The sequence below is a fragment of the Gossypium hirsutum genome, chromosome D05 (genome assembly GCF_007990345.1).
Source record: "Gossypium hirsutum isolate 1008001.06 chromosome D05, Gossypium_hirsutum_v2.1, whole genome shotgun sequence".
Lineage (NCBI taxonomy): Eukaryota > Viridiplantae > Streptophyta > Magnoliopsida > Malvales > Malvaceae > Gossypium > Gossypium hirsutum.
The window spans coordinates 63,098,949-63,110,144 of NC_053441.1; the positions used below are offsets into that span (position 1 = coordinate 63,098,949).

General features: G+C 31.6%; 2 protein-coding genes across 2 annotated transcripts; one reads left to right on the forward strand and one right to left on the reverse strand.

Moving 5' to 3' along the window:
• Positions 1 to 2,182: 2,182 nt before the first annotated feature.
• On the forward strand, positions 2,183 to 5,167 carry LOC107903345 (uncharacterized). The gene is made up of 7 exons (XM_016829358.2): positions 2,183 to 2,666; positions 3,083 to 3,223; positions 3,313 to 3,678; positions 3,778 to 4,023; positions 4,159 to 4,251; positions 4,459 to 4,659; positions 4,741 to 5,167. The coding sequence occupies exons 1-7, from the start codon at positions 2,343 to 2,345 to the stop codon at positions 4,954 to 4,956; spliced, it is 1,587 nt and encodes a 528-aa protein (XP_016684847.2). The 5' UTR covers positions 2,183 to 2,342; the 3' UTR covers positions 4,957 to 5,167.
• A 3,590-nt stretch (positions 5,168 to 8,757) lies between these two features.
• On the reverse strand, positions 8,758 to 10,801 carry LOC121216940 (protein FATTY ACID EXPORT 6). The gene is made up of 3 exons (XM_041092438.1): positions 10,454 to 10,801; positions 9,602 to 9,689; positions 8,758 to 9,111 (listed from the first exon to the last, which is right to left on the reverse strand). The coding sequence occupies exons 1-3, from the start codon at positions 10,650 to 10,652 to the stop codon at positions 9,039 to 9,041; spliced, it is 360 nt and encodes a 119-aa protein (XP_040948372.1). The 5' UTR covers positions 10,653 to 10,801; the 3' UTR covers positions 8,758 to 9,038.
• Positions 10,802 to 11,196: the final 395 nt, after the last annotated feature.

An 11,196-nucleotide genomic window follows, 5' to 3' on the forward strand; every position in this document is an offset into this window, starting at 1 on the left:
ATTTAAACCCTAAATACTAATACTTAAATTTAGGTTTAAGGATTACGAAAATGGGTTAGAATTTTGAGTTTAGATATCGGTGTTAGATAAGGGAAGAGGAAATGTCAAGTATTGTATTTATAGACTAATTTTCAAACCTTAAACTCGATAAGCATAAGTGATATTCTCATAAAAAGGACTTTGACATTCACATGTGTCGAGTTACTTAAATATTTTGTTAAAGATTCTTTCAATCACGAATCTCTAAAAAGTGTTTTGAACTCGACACTCATTGGTGTCAAAATTTGATAAGATATTACCTCAACCTTGACATCCATGATTGTCGAGTTTAATACACTCTTACTCGAAATCGTAGAAAGCAAACCTTAATCCTAATTTAATGCATTAAACTTGATATGCATAGGTGTCAAGTTCAGTCTCCCATTTTTTAAAATTCCTTTGGCAAAGATTCCATAGTTTTTGGGTGGGAGGAGTTACATTGACTTTGACGCTTCCATGTATAGCACATCACATCTCATGGTTGTCAAGTTTAGCAATATAAATAAGGTTATAAATTTGTCCTAAATTCTCATCCATTTGGTAATAGTCGTAAACCCATGACCTTTTTAAACGCTAACTCATTTTCATAAACACTTCACCATAAATAAAAGCATTCGATAAACTCATGCCACAATTAGTTTCCTTTTAACTTTTTCTACCCTACAATCCCTTGTTAGATCAAGGATTTCCCTCAAAATCTAACTTGAATTGAAGAAAACTCTTACTCCCTTGATTTAAATGTTTTTCATGACCATGGACTTTTGTAAATGCTAAACATATTTTTGGGTATGAGTACGCTTTCTAATCTAATCGTAAATCGAACTGATCATAACTAATAATTTCAATTTAAGGGTAGGTTAGAGGATGTCTCCGGACTCAATTGATGCTTTAACATTTCCAAAAGTTCGTTCTTATGTAAAATAGTTGGGGTTCTTTTTTTTTTGGTTAAACTTAGTCCTTGACCAAAACTAGTGAAGGAAAATGATCAGATGAGTATTTATCTAAAGTTTTTAATTTAAATTAAGTGTTTAAGGATTAAGGTTAACGATTAATGTTGAGGGTTTAAGAAAATGGATTACAGGTTCTCCATTCTTCAAATAAGCATCAAAGTGAGAAAACAGTATTAAAATGTTGGGAAAACCCATCATAATTAGCTTTCTTATTCAATGCATGTACTGTTACTTGATGCTATTAAGGTTGGGATTTAGGGTTTTGGGAAATGGATCAAGGCTTTTCAGTGAGGGAGAAATTTTTTTTTTGTTTGGGTTTCTTTGAATATAGGAGCAATTTTGCAAAAGTTGCTGTCTTTTGAAAAAAAAAATATCAATGACTTGGGTAGAAGACACATGGGTTACAACTTTTGGTAGATGCACATGGTTGTTGGGACCAAAAAAAAAAGTCACTAGATAGTCAAATGTTAAGCATCAAGAAAATGTGCTAACGAAATTATGGCATCTAATGTTTACTGCCTGTAACCATGTTGGTCTGAATGACCCATGGTTTTCTCGAGTGTACATTGGTTTTTATACTTATATTTATATCTCCGGTTAAACGATGGTGTGAATCATCTCTATGGAATTCGTCACTTTAATTATAGATTTTTTTAAAATTGTGTAGTTATAGATGATTTATCGAAGGAGGTTGTCTCATCAATAATTTTAGAAGTCAAAAAAACTTACACCATGCAAATTGCTCTAAGATTCAAAGAAATAATTTTAACCTAAAGACATAAGAAGTGATCAAATTAGATGAACGAGTTTAATCTAAAGAGATTGTAGATACTTTACGAGGGTGACCCATATTAAAAAGTGATCAAATTAGCTAATTTCATGGTATATAATAAGAAATTCAGTCTTGATACTTTTAACGGATTGACTTTATAACTAAATGATTTTATAATTAATACACGAATTAAAAATTAATTACTACCACGTGACATGGAGTGCTTTTTTTTATATATAATCACGTGACTTTGAGTGTTGGTAGAGAATTAAAACCAAATAATTTTGTGTATTCTTCCAACCATAAGCAAAGTATATATATATATATTTTAAATTCATAAAAAATGAGAAAATAATATTCCAAATATGTTGAGGAAAGAAACAAAATAGAGTAACGTAAAGCCATTTTATTTTGTTGTCTTTTCTAAGCTTAAAAAGAAAAAGGAATATAATAAACCAAAATATCCCTATTATTCATCTTCAACCATTAAGTAATAAAAAAACCTGAAAAAAAAAAGCATGACAAACATAAGAACAGCAAAACTTATGTGTGGTGTTTTCTCTTTTCTCTGAAATTCATTCATGGCTTCTTCTTCTTCTTCTTCTTCTTCTTCTTTATTTCGATGTTTCCTTCATTTCTTCTTCTTCATAATCTCACAAGTCCAAGCTGCAAATTTACCATTTCACCCTCGGGATGTTCTACCTTTATTACCGAGACAAGTTTCGTGGCCGGTCCTCAACTCTCTCAACAGCCCTGTTGACCTTTTACCGTCCTTTGTCGGCTCTGTTTCATCGTCGAACCGCATCGTGAACTGGAAAGGTGCGTGCTTTTATGAGAACACGGCTTGGGTGGAGTTCCATAACAAAACCGGCAGTGAATTTGGCGGTGGAACTCTACATATAAAGGTAAACCACTTTAGCTTTTGAGTGTTTTCTAAATCTGGGTGTCTCTTAGTTTGATTTGGGACTGCGTAAAATTTAAATTTTATTTCAGGTTTTTGTAGTGTTATTGTTTCTGGGTATTGCTTGGTTTGAACTGGAAGTGCTTAAATTTTATTGAGAAAGGAAATTGCTTTATTTGGGATTGGGATTTTGATTTTCTATACCCTAATTTATCAAATTTGGGAGTATGTTTTTATTGGGGTTTTCTATACCTAGTTTTAGTATTTTGATGAAATCAGAGGACATTATTGATATATTTTTGTGTAAATATAGGTTGTTTGCATAATTCAGGCTCAGAATGATGCAAAATTCTTTATTTTGGATACTGATAGAATTGGTTATATAGAGTATGTGAAAATGGTATTTATGTGCTTATACAGGTCAGCTACCCCCATAGTTGGACTTGTATGGATCTTTATGTGTTCGCAACTCCGTACCGCGTAACTTGGGATTATTATTTTTTGTCTCGAGAGCATACGCTCGAAATCAAGGAATGGCAAGATAAAGCTGAGTATGAATATGTAAGTTGCCATTGTTAGTTTTGAGTTAACATCAAGTGTTAGTTTACTGCAAACTCATACACGGATTCGTATGTCACTTTTAAATTTAGGTGAAAAACAGGGGGATTTCAATTTTTCTGATGCAAGCAGGGATGCTTGGAACACTTCAGGCTCTATGGGATGTGTTTCCCTTGTTTACAAATACCGGATGGGGTGAGAATTCTAATATTGGGTTTCTTGAGAAACATATGGGGGCTACTTTTGAAGAACGACCTCAGCCGTGGTTTACTAACATCAGTGTCGATGATGTACACTCGGGAGATTTCCTTGCTATATCTAAAATTCGTGGGCGATGGGGTGGTTTCGAGACTCTCGAGAAATGGGTTAGTGGTGCTTATGCTGGTCATACTGCTGTTTGTTTAAAGGATTCCGAAGGGAAGCTATGGATTGGTGAATCAGGACATGAAAATGAGAAGGTACTGAATTTAATCCCCGAAGATTACCTTTATTCGAGTTATTCTACTGGTACTTATTACTGACACTCAATTATTATTTTATCTGTCCTGGTTTTGTAGGGAGAAGATATCATTGCGATCGTACCATGGGATGAATGGTGGGATTTTGAGCTGAACAAGGACGATTCTAATCCCCATATTGCATATCTACCACTGCATCCCGATGTTCGAGCAAAGTTTAACGAGACTGCTGCGTGGGAGTACGCACTAAGCATGGCAGGCAAACCGTATGGTTACCATAACATGATATTTAGCTGGATAGACACCATTGGTGGAAATTATCCTCCTCCATTGGATGCTCACCTGGTATTTTGATACTCATTCATGCTAAGATTTTAGTTTTACATTTTAGCTTTAATAGTGTCTTTTCCTTATGACTCTTGTTCCATCTCCGCAGTTGCCTCTGAATGTTTTTTAAGTGTTTGCTTGATGCTTGTACAGGTAGCTTCAGTTATGACAGTTTGGAGTAAAATACAACCCGAATATGCAGCTAACATGTGGAACGAGGCCTTAAACAAGCGGCTTGGAACTCAGGTATGGTATTCTTCATGGTTGGTTAAAATTGAGTTTGTGGTTTGTCCACACATGAAACACAATCTCAATTGTTTGGGATTTACATCTTGAAGATTGCACGCAACTTGCTTAATTACATGTTTGAGAGTTTCAAAAAGATTCTATCGGAGAAGCTTGACCTACATGCTTCAAAGTGTATTCTTTCTCTAACCATAGTGTTCACTGCAGGGTCTTAATCTTTCTGATATATTGGTTGAAACCGAAAAGCGCGGGTCATCTTTTGATGAACTGTTGACCATTCCCGAACAGGATAATTGGATCTATAGTGATGGGAAGTCAACATCATGCATTGCTTTCGTTCTCGAATTATACAAGGAGGCAGGACTTTTTGATCCGATTGCTGACTCTATTCAAGTCACGGAGTTTACAGTAAGCTTCTTTTTACTAAAATCTTTGTTTAAGGTGATATGAATTTCCCTGAGTTGATTGAATTAATACTGAAACATACAGATCAAAGATGCTTATAGTTTAAAGTTTTTCGAGAATGATTCGAGCCGGCTGCCAAAGTGGTGCAATGACGCAGACAATGTAAAGCTTCCTTACTGTCAGATCAAAGGGAAGTATCGAATGGAACTACCTGGATATAATTCAATGGATCCATACGTCCATATGAATGAACGTTGTCCTTCTATGCCTCCAAAGTACTTCAGGCCGCAAAACTGCTAAGACAGCATCGATTCTGCCGTTAGTACTTCTATCATTTCGGACAAATTTATGCGAGATGGTTCAAGAAATTTGTGTTTAATATCAGTTGTAAATATGCTTAGTCACACTAGGAGTGGGTATGTCAGGTGCCGAATTCTTGTGAATGGTATATAAAATGGAAGAACGACATGATGCTGATAGATTTACGTAAACAATCAATTCTTTCGTTGAATTTTAGTTTTATACGTAGATCTGTAGTGTTCTATGATTTGCACTGGATGAGCTGAAAAAACTAGTCCTAATAGCTTCATGGGTTTCAGGTTTGAGGTTTGAGGTTTGCTATTTATTCTTACATGTTTTGGAAACATGCTCGGTTCGGTTGTAAAAGTTAGATATATACATTTAGGAATAATAATGATAACAATTAGAGCTTTATTTAGAAAGGGTCAAGATATACCCATAATAGCAGTTCTATTAGATAAAATATTTGAAAATCCAATAAGAGCACTTATTGGAGGAATTCAATTTAATTTACACACAAGTGTAATAGGATTTAAAGTTAAACTAAATTATTTTATATCCATTACAGATTCTCTAATATAAGAATGTCTATGTCTAAGAATTCAGACAAAAAGTTTTGAAATTAATAATTTATCAGAAGATCTAGCAATAAGTTGGTCTTCTGTTAATGAATATACAAATACAGCAGAGGTAGAAATAAAAGAGATTAATAACAAAAATTGTGAGCTCTTTGAACCTAATAAATTTTCTAGATACAATCAAAATTATTACATTTAAAAGATCTATCAATACCAAAAGATTGGATGATAAAAAAGATCAATAGTGCAAGTACTTCTAAACCTGTAAGTACTATAGAATATATCATCTGGAAATAAATTGTATTTTAAAAATGCTGCTATAACTGATATAAATAAAATTTTAATTTTACCCTCAAAACTCAAATAGAGGAAGAAGAGGATAATATTAGTGCCAATTCTTCACCAATAAGAATGAAAAGGGTTCATATTCCTATATTTCCTACTGAACCAAGTAGTAATTCCAGAAAGACTAAAATGGAAGAATTACAACAAATGAGAATAGGAAAAAATGATATAATTACATTTTCAAATTTTCAATCCAGGAAAAACTATACATATATTAAAATTACATTTCAATTTAGATAATATAAACAATAATCTTTACATGCTTTATTATATACCAGAGCTACAATTAGTATTTGCAGAAAAAATGTCATTCCTGTAGAAAAATAGAAACCAATGAAACATCCTATAAAAGTAATAGGAATAGATGGTAATGAAACTATAATATAATATAAAGCTAGAAATATACCAATCTATATAAATAATGTAAGATTTGTAATACCTAAAATTTTATGTCTTCCTGAAATGCATAGAGACTTACAATTAGGGAAATTTTTTATATCAATATTTACCATTTGCTATTGATAAAAATTTAATTATGTTATTTGTAGAAAAATCTTCTATAGAGACACCATTAGTAAAAAAGCATAAACTTGTGTGTAATAAAAATTATACACCATTAAGAAAAGAAATTAATATTATTGTTGATTATTTTAGCAGCCCTATGGATAGAGGTAAAAAACCTCTAGAAAAAGTTGGAGAATGGACAACTGTCCATAAAAACCCAACAAAGGGAAAACAACAAATTCTAACAAAGGATTTGTGACTATACTTGCACAAACACATTTTTATCCTAATTAAGGATATTATGTGTCATATCCAATGGTAAAACAACCAGTTAGAACTTTTTTATCATTGACACTAAAAACGGTAAGTCTATTACAATGGTTCCAAGATCCAAATTTAGCATTTTAAGCCAGTTATGCTGAAATGATAAAGGGAGCAGAAAATTTGTTGAAACAGCAACAATTCAAGAAATACAAGATTTTTATAATCTAGGTTTATCATTAGAATTATATAATTTTATTAATGAGATATGGAAAACCCTTATTTCTGAACAAAGAGCCAATTTCAGAAGAGTTTTTACAAAGTTTTCACAATTTTTAGTTGAAAAAACAACTAAAGAAAGTGAAGCTGACGATTTATTATTAAATTTCAAATAGATTTTATAGATATTAAGGAGATAAACAATCTTATTGATATATTTTAGCATTTTATTAATAAAGAAAAAAATATTCCTATTATGAATAAAATGTTTAGAATATGTTTATATAATAAAGCTAGACAAATTTTACTAGTAGAAGTTTTTACAAAAATATATGGAGTTATTTGCAAACAGCAAACTCAATTTCAAAAAAAAAATTCTGAATATTTTTCACAAGCTTATGTTTTTACTAATGATTTAAATGAAAAATTTTCAACTATAAAATTTAGATTGGATCATAAACCATTTGATATAAACAATATTGAATGGGGTTTTATTAAAGAAATAATAGATCAAAATTTTTCTTTTCATCTTTTAAAAGTTTTTCCTGTAGCCGTTAAGTCGGTATTAATAAATATAATAAATAATGATGATTTTTATTACTATTTTCATATTGAAATAAGCAGCCTTATTGGTATAGTTGAAAAAAAAAATTATCAGTCACATCAAATATGGATTATTCAAAGGATGATAGGAAGTTCTCGATTATCAACTGTCAAAGAGAACAAAGAACACTTGACAAAAATTATTGACAGGTGTTACAAAGCTCAATTATTATCAAACCCAAGTAGGGATAGATTTAATAACAAAAGCCCAATATTTACTTCAACAAGAGATTTATCAACTCTGGACTGATGGAACAAGAATATTGGCATATCAAACTGGAAAATTCAGGATGAAAGAGATGAAAAATCTATACGACTATTAAAAAAGATAGCTGACATGGAGATTGAAATTTTTTTATCTCATATCCTGGAAGAAATCGAAGCAAATGGGAGACTTTGAATTCATCACCAAGACTTTCATTAAATTCACTATATCTAGATGACATTGAAAAAATGAATCTAAATAATATTCAAGAAGAATAAAGCCAAAATAGGTAGCCACGTAGAAAGAGGAAGCGACTAGAAAAACAAGGCATCCAGATACAAACAAATTGCAACGGGGAAATGTCATTAAATTAATGATGATGTAATTAATGATGGAAGCAACCATTAATGATGACAATCTACCATTAAATCAAGTCAATAACATGGAAGAAATCATTAATTCAACTATGCAACGTGGAAGAAATCATGTTCATGACAAAGACATGATCCTTATCAACAAACTATGCGGGATTCAAAAAGGATTAGATTGAGTTTTGTAATTGTATTATAAATAGAGGATAGAGAAGGCTAAACAAGGCATCGAAGAAAAATAGTTTACTTTTTCTTTTATCATCTTCTCCTTGTAAAAACTTTCCTTTACTCTTGGTAAAATACTTATAGTCTGATGTAATGTGTAAGGTTAAAATATGTCGGTAGTCCTGTGTTTTGACAAATTTTGAGTTTTAGTTCTTGTACTTGAAAACTTCAAATATTATGTGCTACATTTTCAATTTAAAAATCTCAATTTAACCATTTTATTGTCGGTAGTTTTGTCAAATTTTGTTTAAATTATTATATTTGGTTTTTTTTTATCAATTATAAGTCATGTTATACCAAGACAATTCAATCAAAATTTTAAGGAAATACTTTCGATTTTTAGTTCTTCAAGTAAATTTCAAATTTTGTCAAGACAATAAGGATTAATAACATATTTTTAAAAACCTCATCCTGAAGTCTTTGGAAATTGATAGAACAGATCAATGTGGCAATTCATGCTAGAATTTGTATCAAACCACTCCATTCAAAATTGGAGAATTAAGTGAGCCATTCACTCCACTAACTTCAAAAGAAGAATATTTCTTACAGAACAGCATAACTTTGGTAAAGGAATAAACCGAGGTTCTTTGGTATACAAGACAGGCTATATTTTAACTTCATGCACACATCAAAGTACAACACATGTATTGTCCAAAAAATAAAGAAAGTACAGCACATGTTGTGTAACTAAACTTTTCCAATTCAAGCAGCTAAGCTTCAATGATCTTGAAAGATCTGTTGTAACTGGTAATGTCAATGTATCAGTGTTCATCATTCCGTCTTGGCTGGGAAATGATTGCCGCCGGTAGCGATTTTGTACAAGTAAAACCCGGTCATAAGAACACTGCCACGAAAATCATATATTACTTAGTAGCTCCCAAAGACTAAGAAACATGAAATAAACACGAACATTGTAAAAGAGTTCAAATTAGAAATGGAAATGATAAGAGTTGAACATACGGGGACCGGTTTCTAGTCGAATATAGATTGATGATGGAACACAGAAAACTTAAACATCGTTAAAGAATCAAAAGATCACGAGACTTTCATTTGAGGTACCGAAATAGAGTACGCAGTCATTATGCAATAGGTATGAAATGAATCGGAAATGGAGGTTTAACGGTTGGCACATTTGAAAGGCGCTATTTTACGGAACAGGCAATGGAACAAAAGGTCATAGTCTTACGACATGTTTACCTGTCTAAGAGTTTTGTTAGCTATTTAAGGGATCTTGTGATTCAAGAAAAAACTTAGAAGACTACCCAGTAGAGAACTCAGTCATGATGTGTGAAACATGGAGGTACTGAAAAAGTCAAAATAGGAGATTAACATACCTGATTCCGGCAACAATTCCGGCCGGCATAACTTTAGATGTTTGGTAATAACGTTGTCCCATGATCCATGTCAGCACAGCAGCAGTAACTGGTTTAAAGGTATATCAGTAAAAAAGAACCAACATTTGTCATCATTGAAATGAATGAGGCAAGCAGACAATAGAAAAGTCTCCTTTCATGAACATGACAAACACAGAAAATCTGCTTATATTTTATGATCAATTTGGGTAAAAAGACCTCCCTGGTCCCTCTCAATTTTGATATTTCGCAAACTGATCCTCTAAAAAAACAGAGCAATTTAGTTTTTTTCAAGAGAGACCGATTTGATCAAATATCAAAATTAAAAGGGACCAGAAAAATCTTTTTACAATCTTTTTTTTTTTTTTGGTTTCAAATAGAAGGCATATTTCTACTCATAATCCCTCACAACGCTTAAACTGAAGGGATAAGGTGCTTAAGCAGCTGAAACCCACATCCTGGAATAACAATGATGCCAAATGAGCTTTGAAGATTAAAGAGGGTCAAATCTATGATAGCAGAGAAGAATCATTTCAAAGCTAAAAAAAGGGACCATTTTTCTTAGAATTTCAGCAAAATAAGATCAAGAACTTGAATTCCAATCTGATTCTTGATTTCAACAAATACACCAACATCATCTATGATCAATAATCTTAAAAAAAAAAAGTCAAAACTTTTCAGTCCCCAAAATATGAACACCAATTGAATTTAATACCTTTAAACTACATAAACCATTCATCGCCTAACAACAAATCATAAACGTAATTAAATTAAACAAAAACCCAGATCAAATTTACAACAAAAAGAAAGTAGAGAGATCTTGAGAAACATTACCAGTCTCCAGAATCAAAGCAAAATAAGAGTTCTTTTTCTTCTCAAAAGCTTTAAAGCTCAAATATCCAGCAAGAATGAGAACAAACCCAGTGCCTACACCCCCAGCCAGTGATGCTGTGCTTCCTTTCCTCCAATACCCAATAACTCCTCCAGCCACAAGAATTAATCCATAAGGGATCGTGAAGCAAAAATCATGCATTTTGGGGAGAGTTTGTGTTTTTTCCTTGAGAAAATTTAGGAGTAAACTTGAGTTGAACAGATCAAATGGAAAATCAGAAATGGGTTGGCTTTTGATTTTTTTCCTTCTGGCGTGTGGAAACTGTAAGTTTTAATTGGTCAAAGGCTCCAATTGTCTTTTTAACTACTTTTATTTAATTTATCCACTTTTTATATTTTTAAATAAAAAATTAAAATATTTTCGAATAATATAACTTATTTTAAATACGAAATGATATATACATATATTTTATAATTTCTCTAATCAAATTACTGTATGGTTGACTCATAACAGCAACTTAGTCAAGGGCTTAAATGATAATATAGGATTTATTTAATCGAGTTGGTATTAGGTAACTTGTGAAAACAACTTAATTAAGGGCCTAAATAATAATATAGATATATAACGTAATGGAAATAATAAACTGTACATGTTAAAATAAAAATATATTAAAATAAAGCTTTAGTTAAATGATAAATTTAAAGTTTTAATAAAAAAATTCCATAATTTTCATAATCGAGTTGAT

What these genes read in the sequence shown, in the direction of transcription:
- LOC121216940 (XM_041092438.1), bottom strand. Translation starts at nt 10,652, where the DNA reads ATGCATGATTTTTGCTTCACGATCCCTTATGGATTAATTCTTGTGGCT. An exon ending in TGCTTTGATTCTGGAGACTG is followed by an intron (nt 9,690 to 10,453) that starts GTAATGTTTCTC and finishes CCTTTAAACCAG; the next exon opens with TTACTGCTGCTGTGCTGACA. An exon ending in GGAATTGTTGCCGGAATCAG is followed by an intron (nt 9,112 to 9,601) that starts GTATGTTAATCT and finishes TTTTCGTGGCAG; the next exon opens with TGTTCTTATGACCGGGTTTT.
- LOC107903345 (XM_016829358.2), top strand. Translation starts at nt 2,343, where the DNA reads ATGGCTTCTTCTTCTTCTTCTTCTTCTTCTTCTTTATTTCGATGTTTC. An exon ending in ACAAGCGGCTTGGAACTCAG is followed by an intron (nt 4,252 to 4,458) that starts GTATGGTATTCT and finishes TGTTCACTGCAG; the next exon opens with GGTCTTAATCTTTCTGATAT. An exon ending in TTCAAGTCACGGAGTTTACA is followed by an intron (nt 4,660 to 4,740) that starts GTAAGCTTCTTT and finishes TGAAACATACAG; the next exon opens with ATCAAAGATGCTTATAGTTT.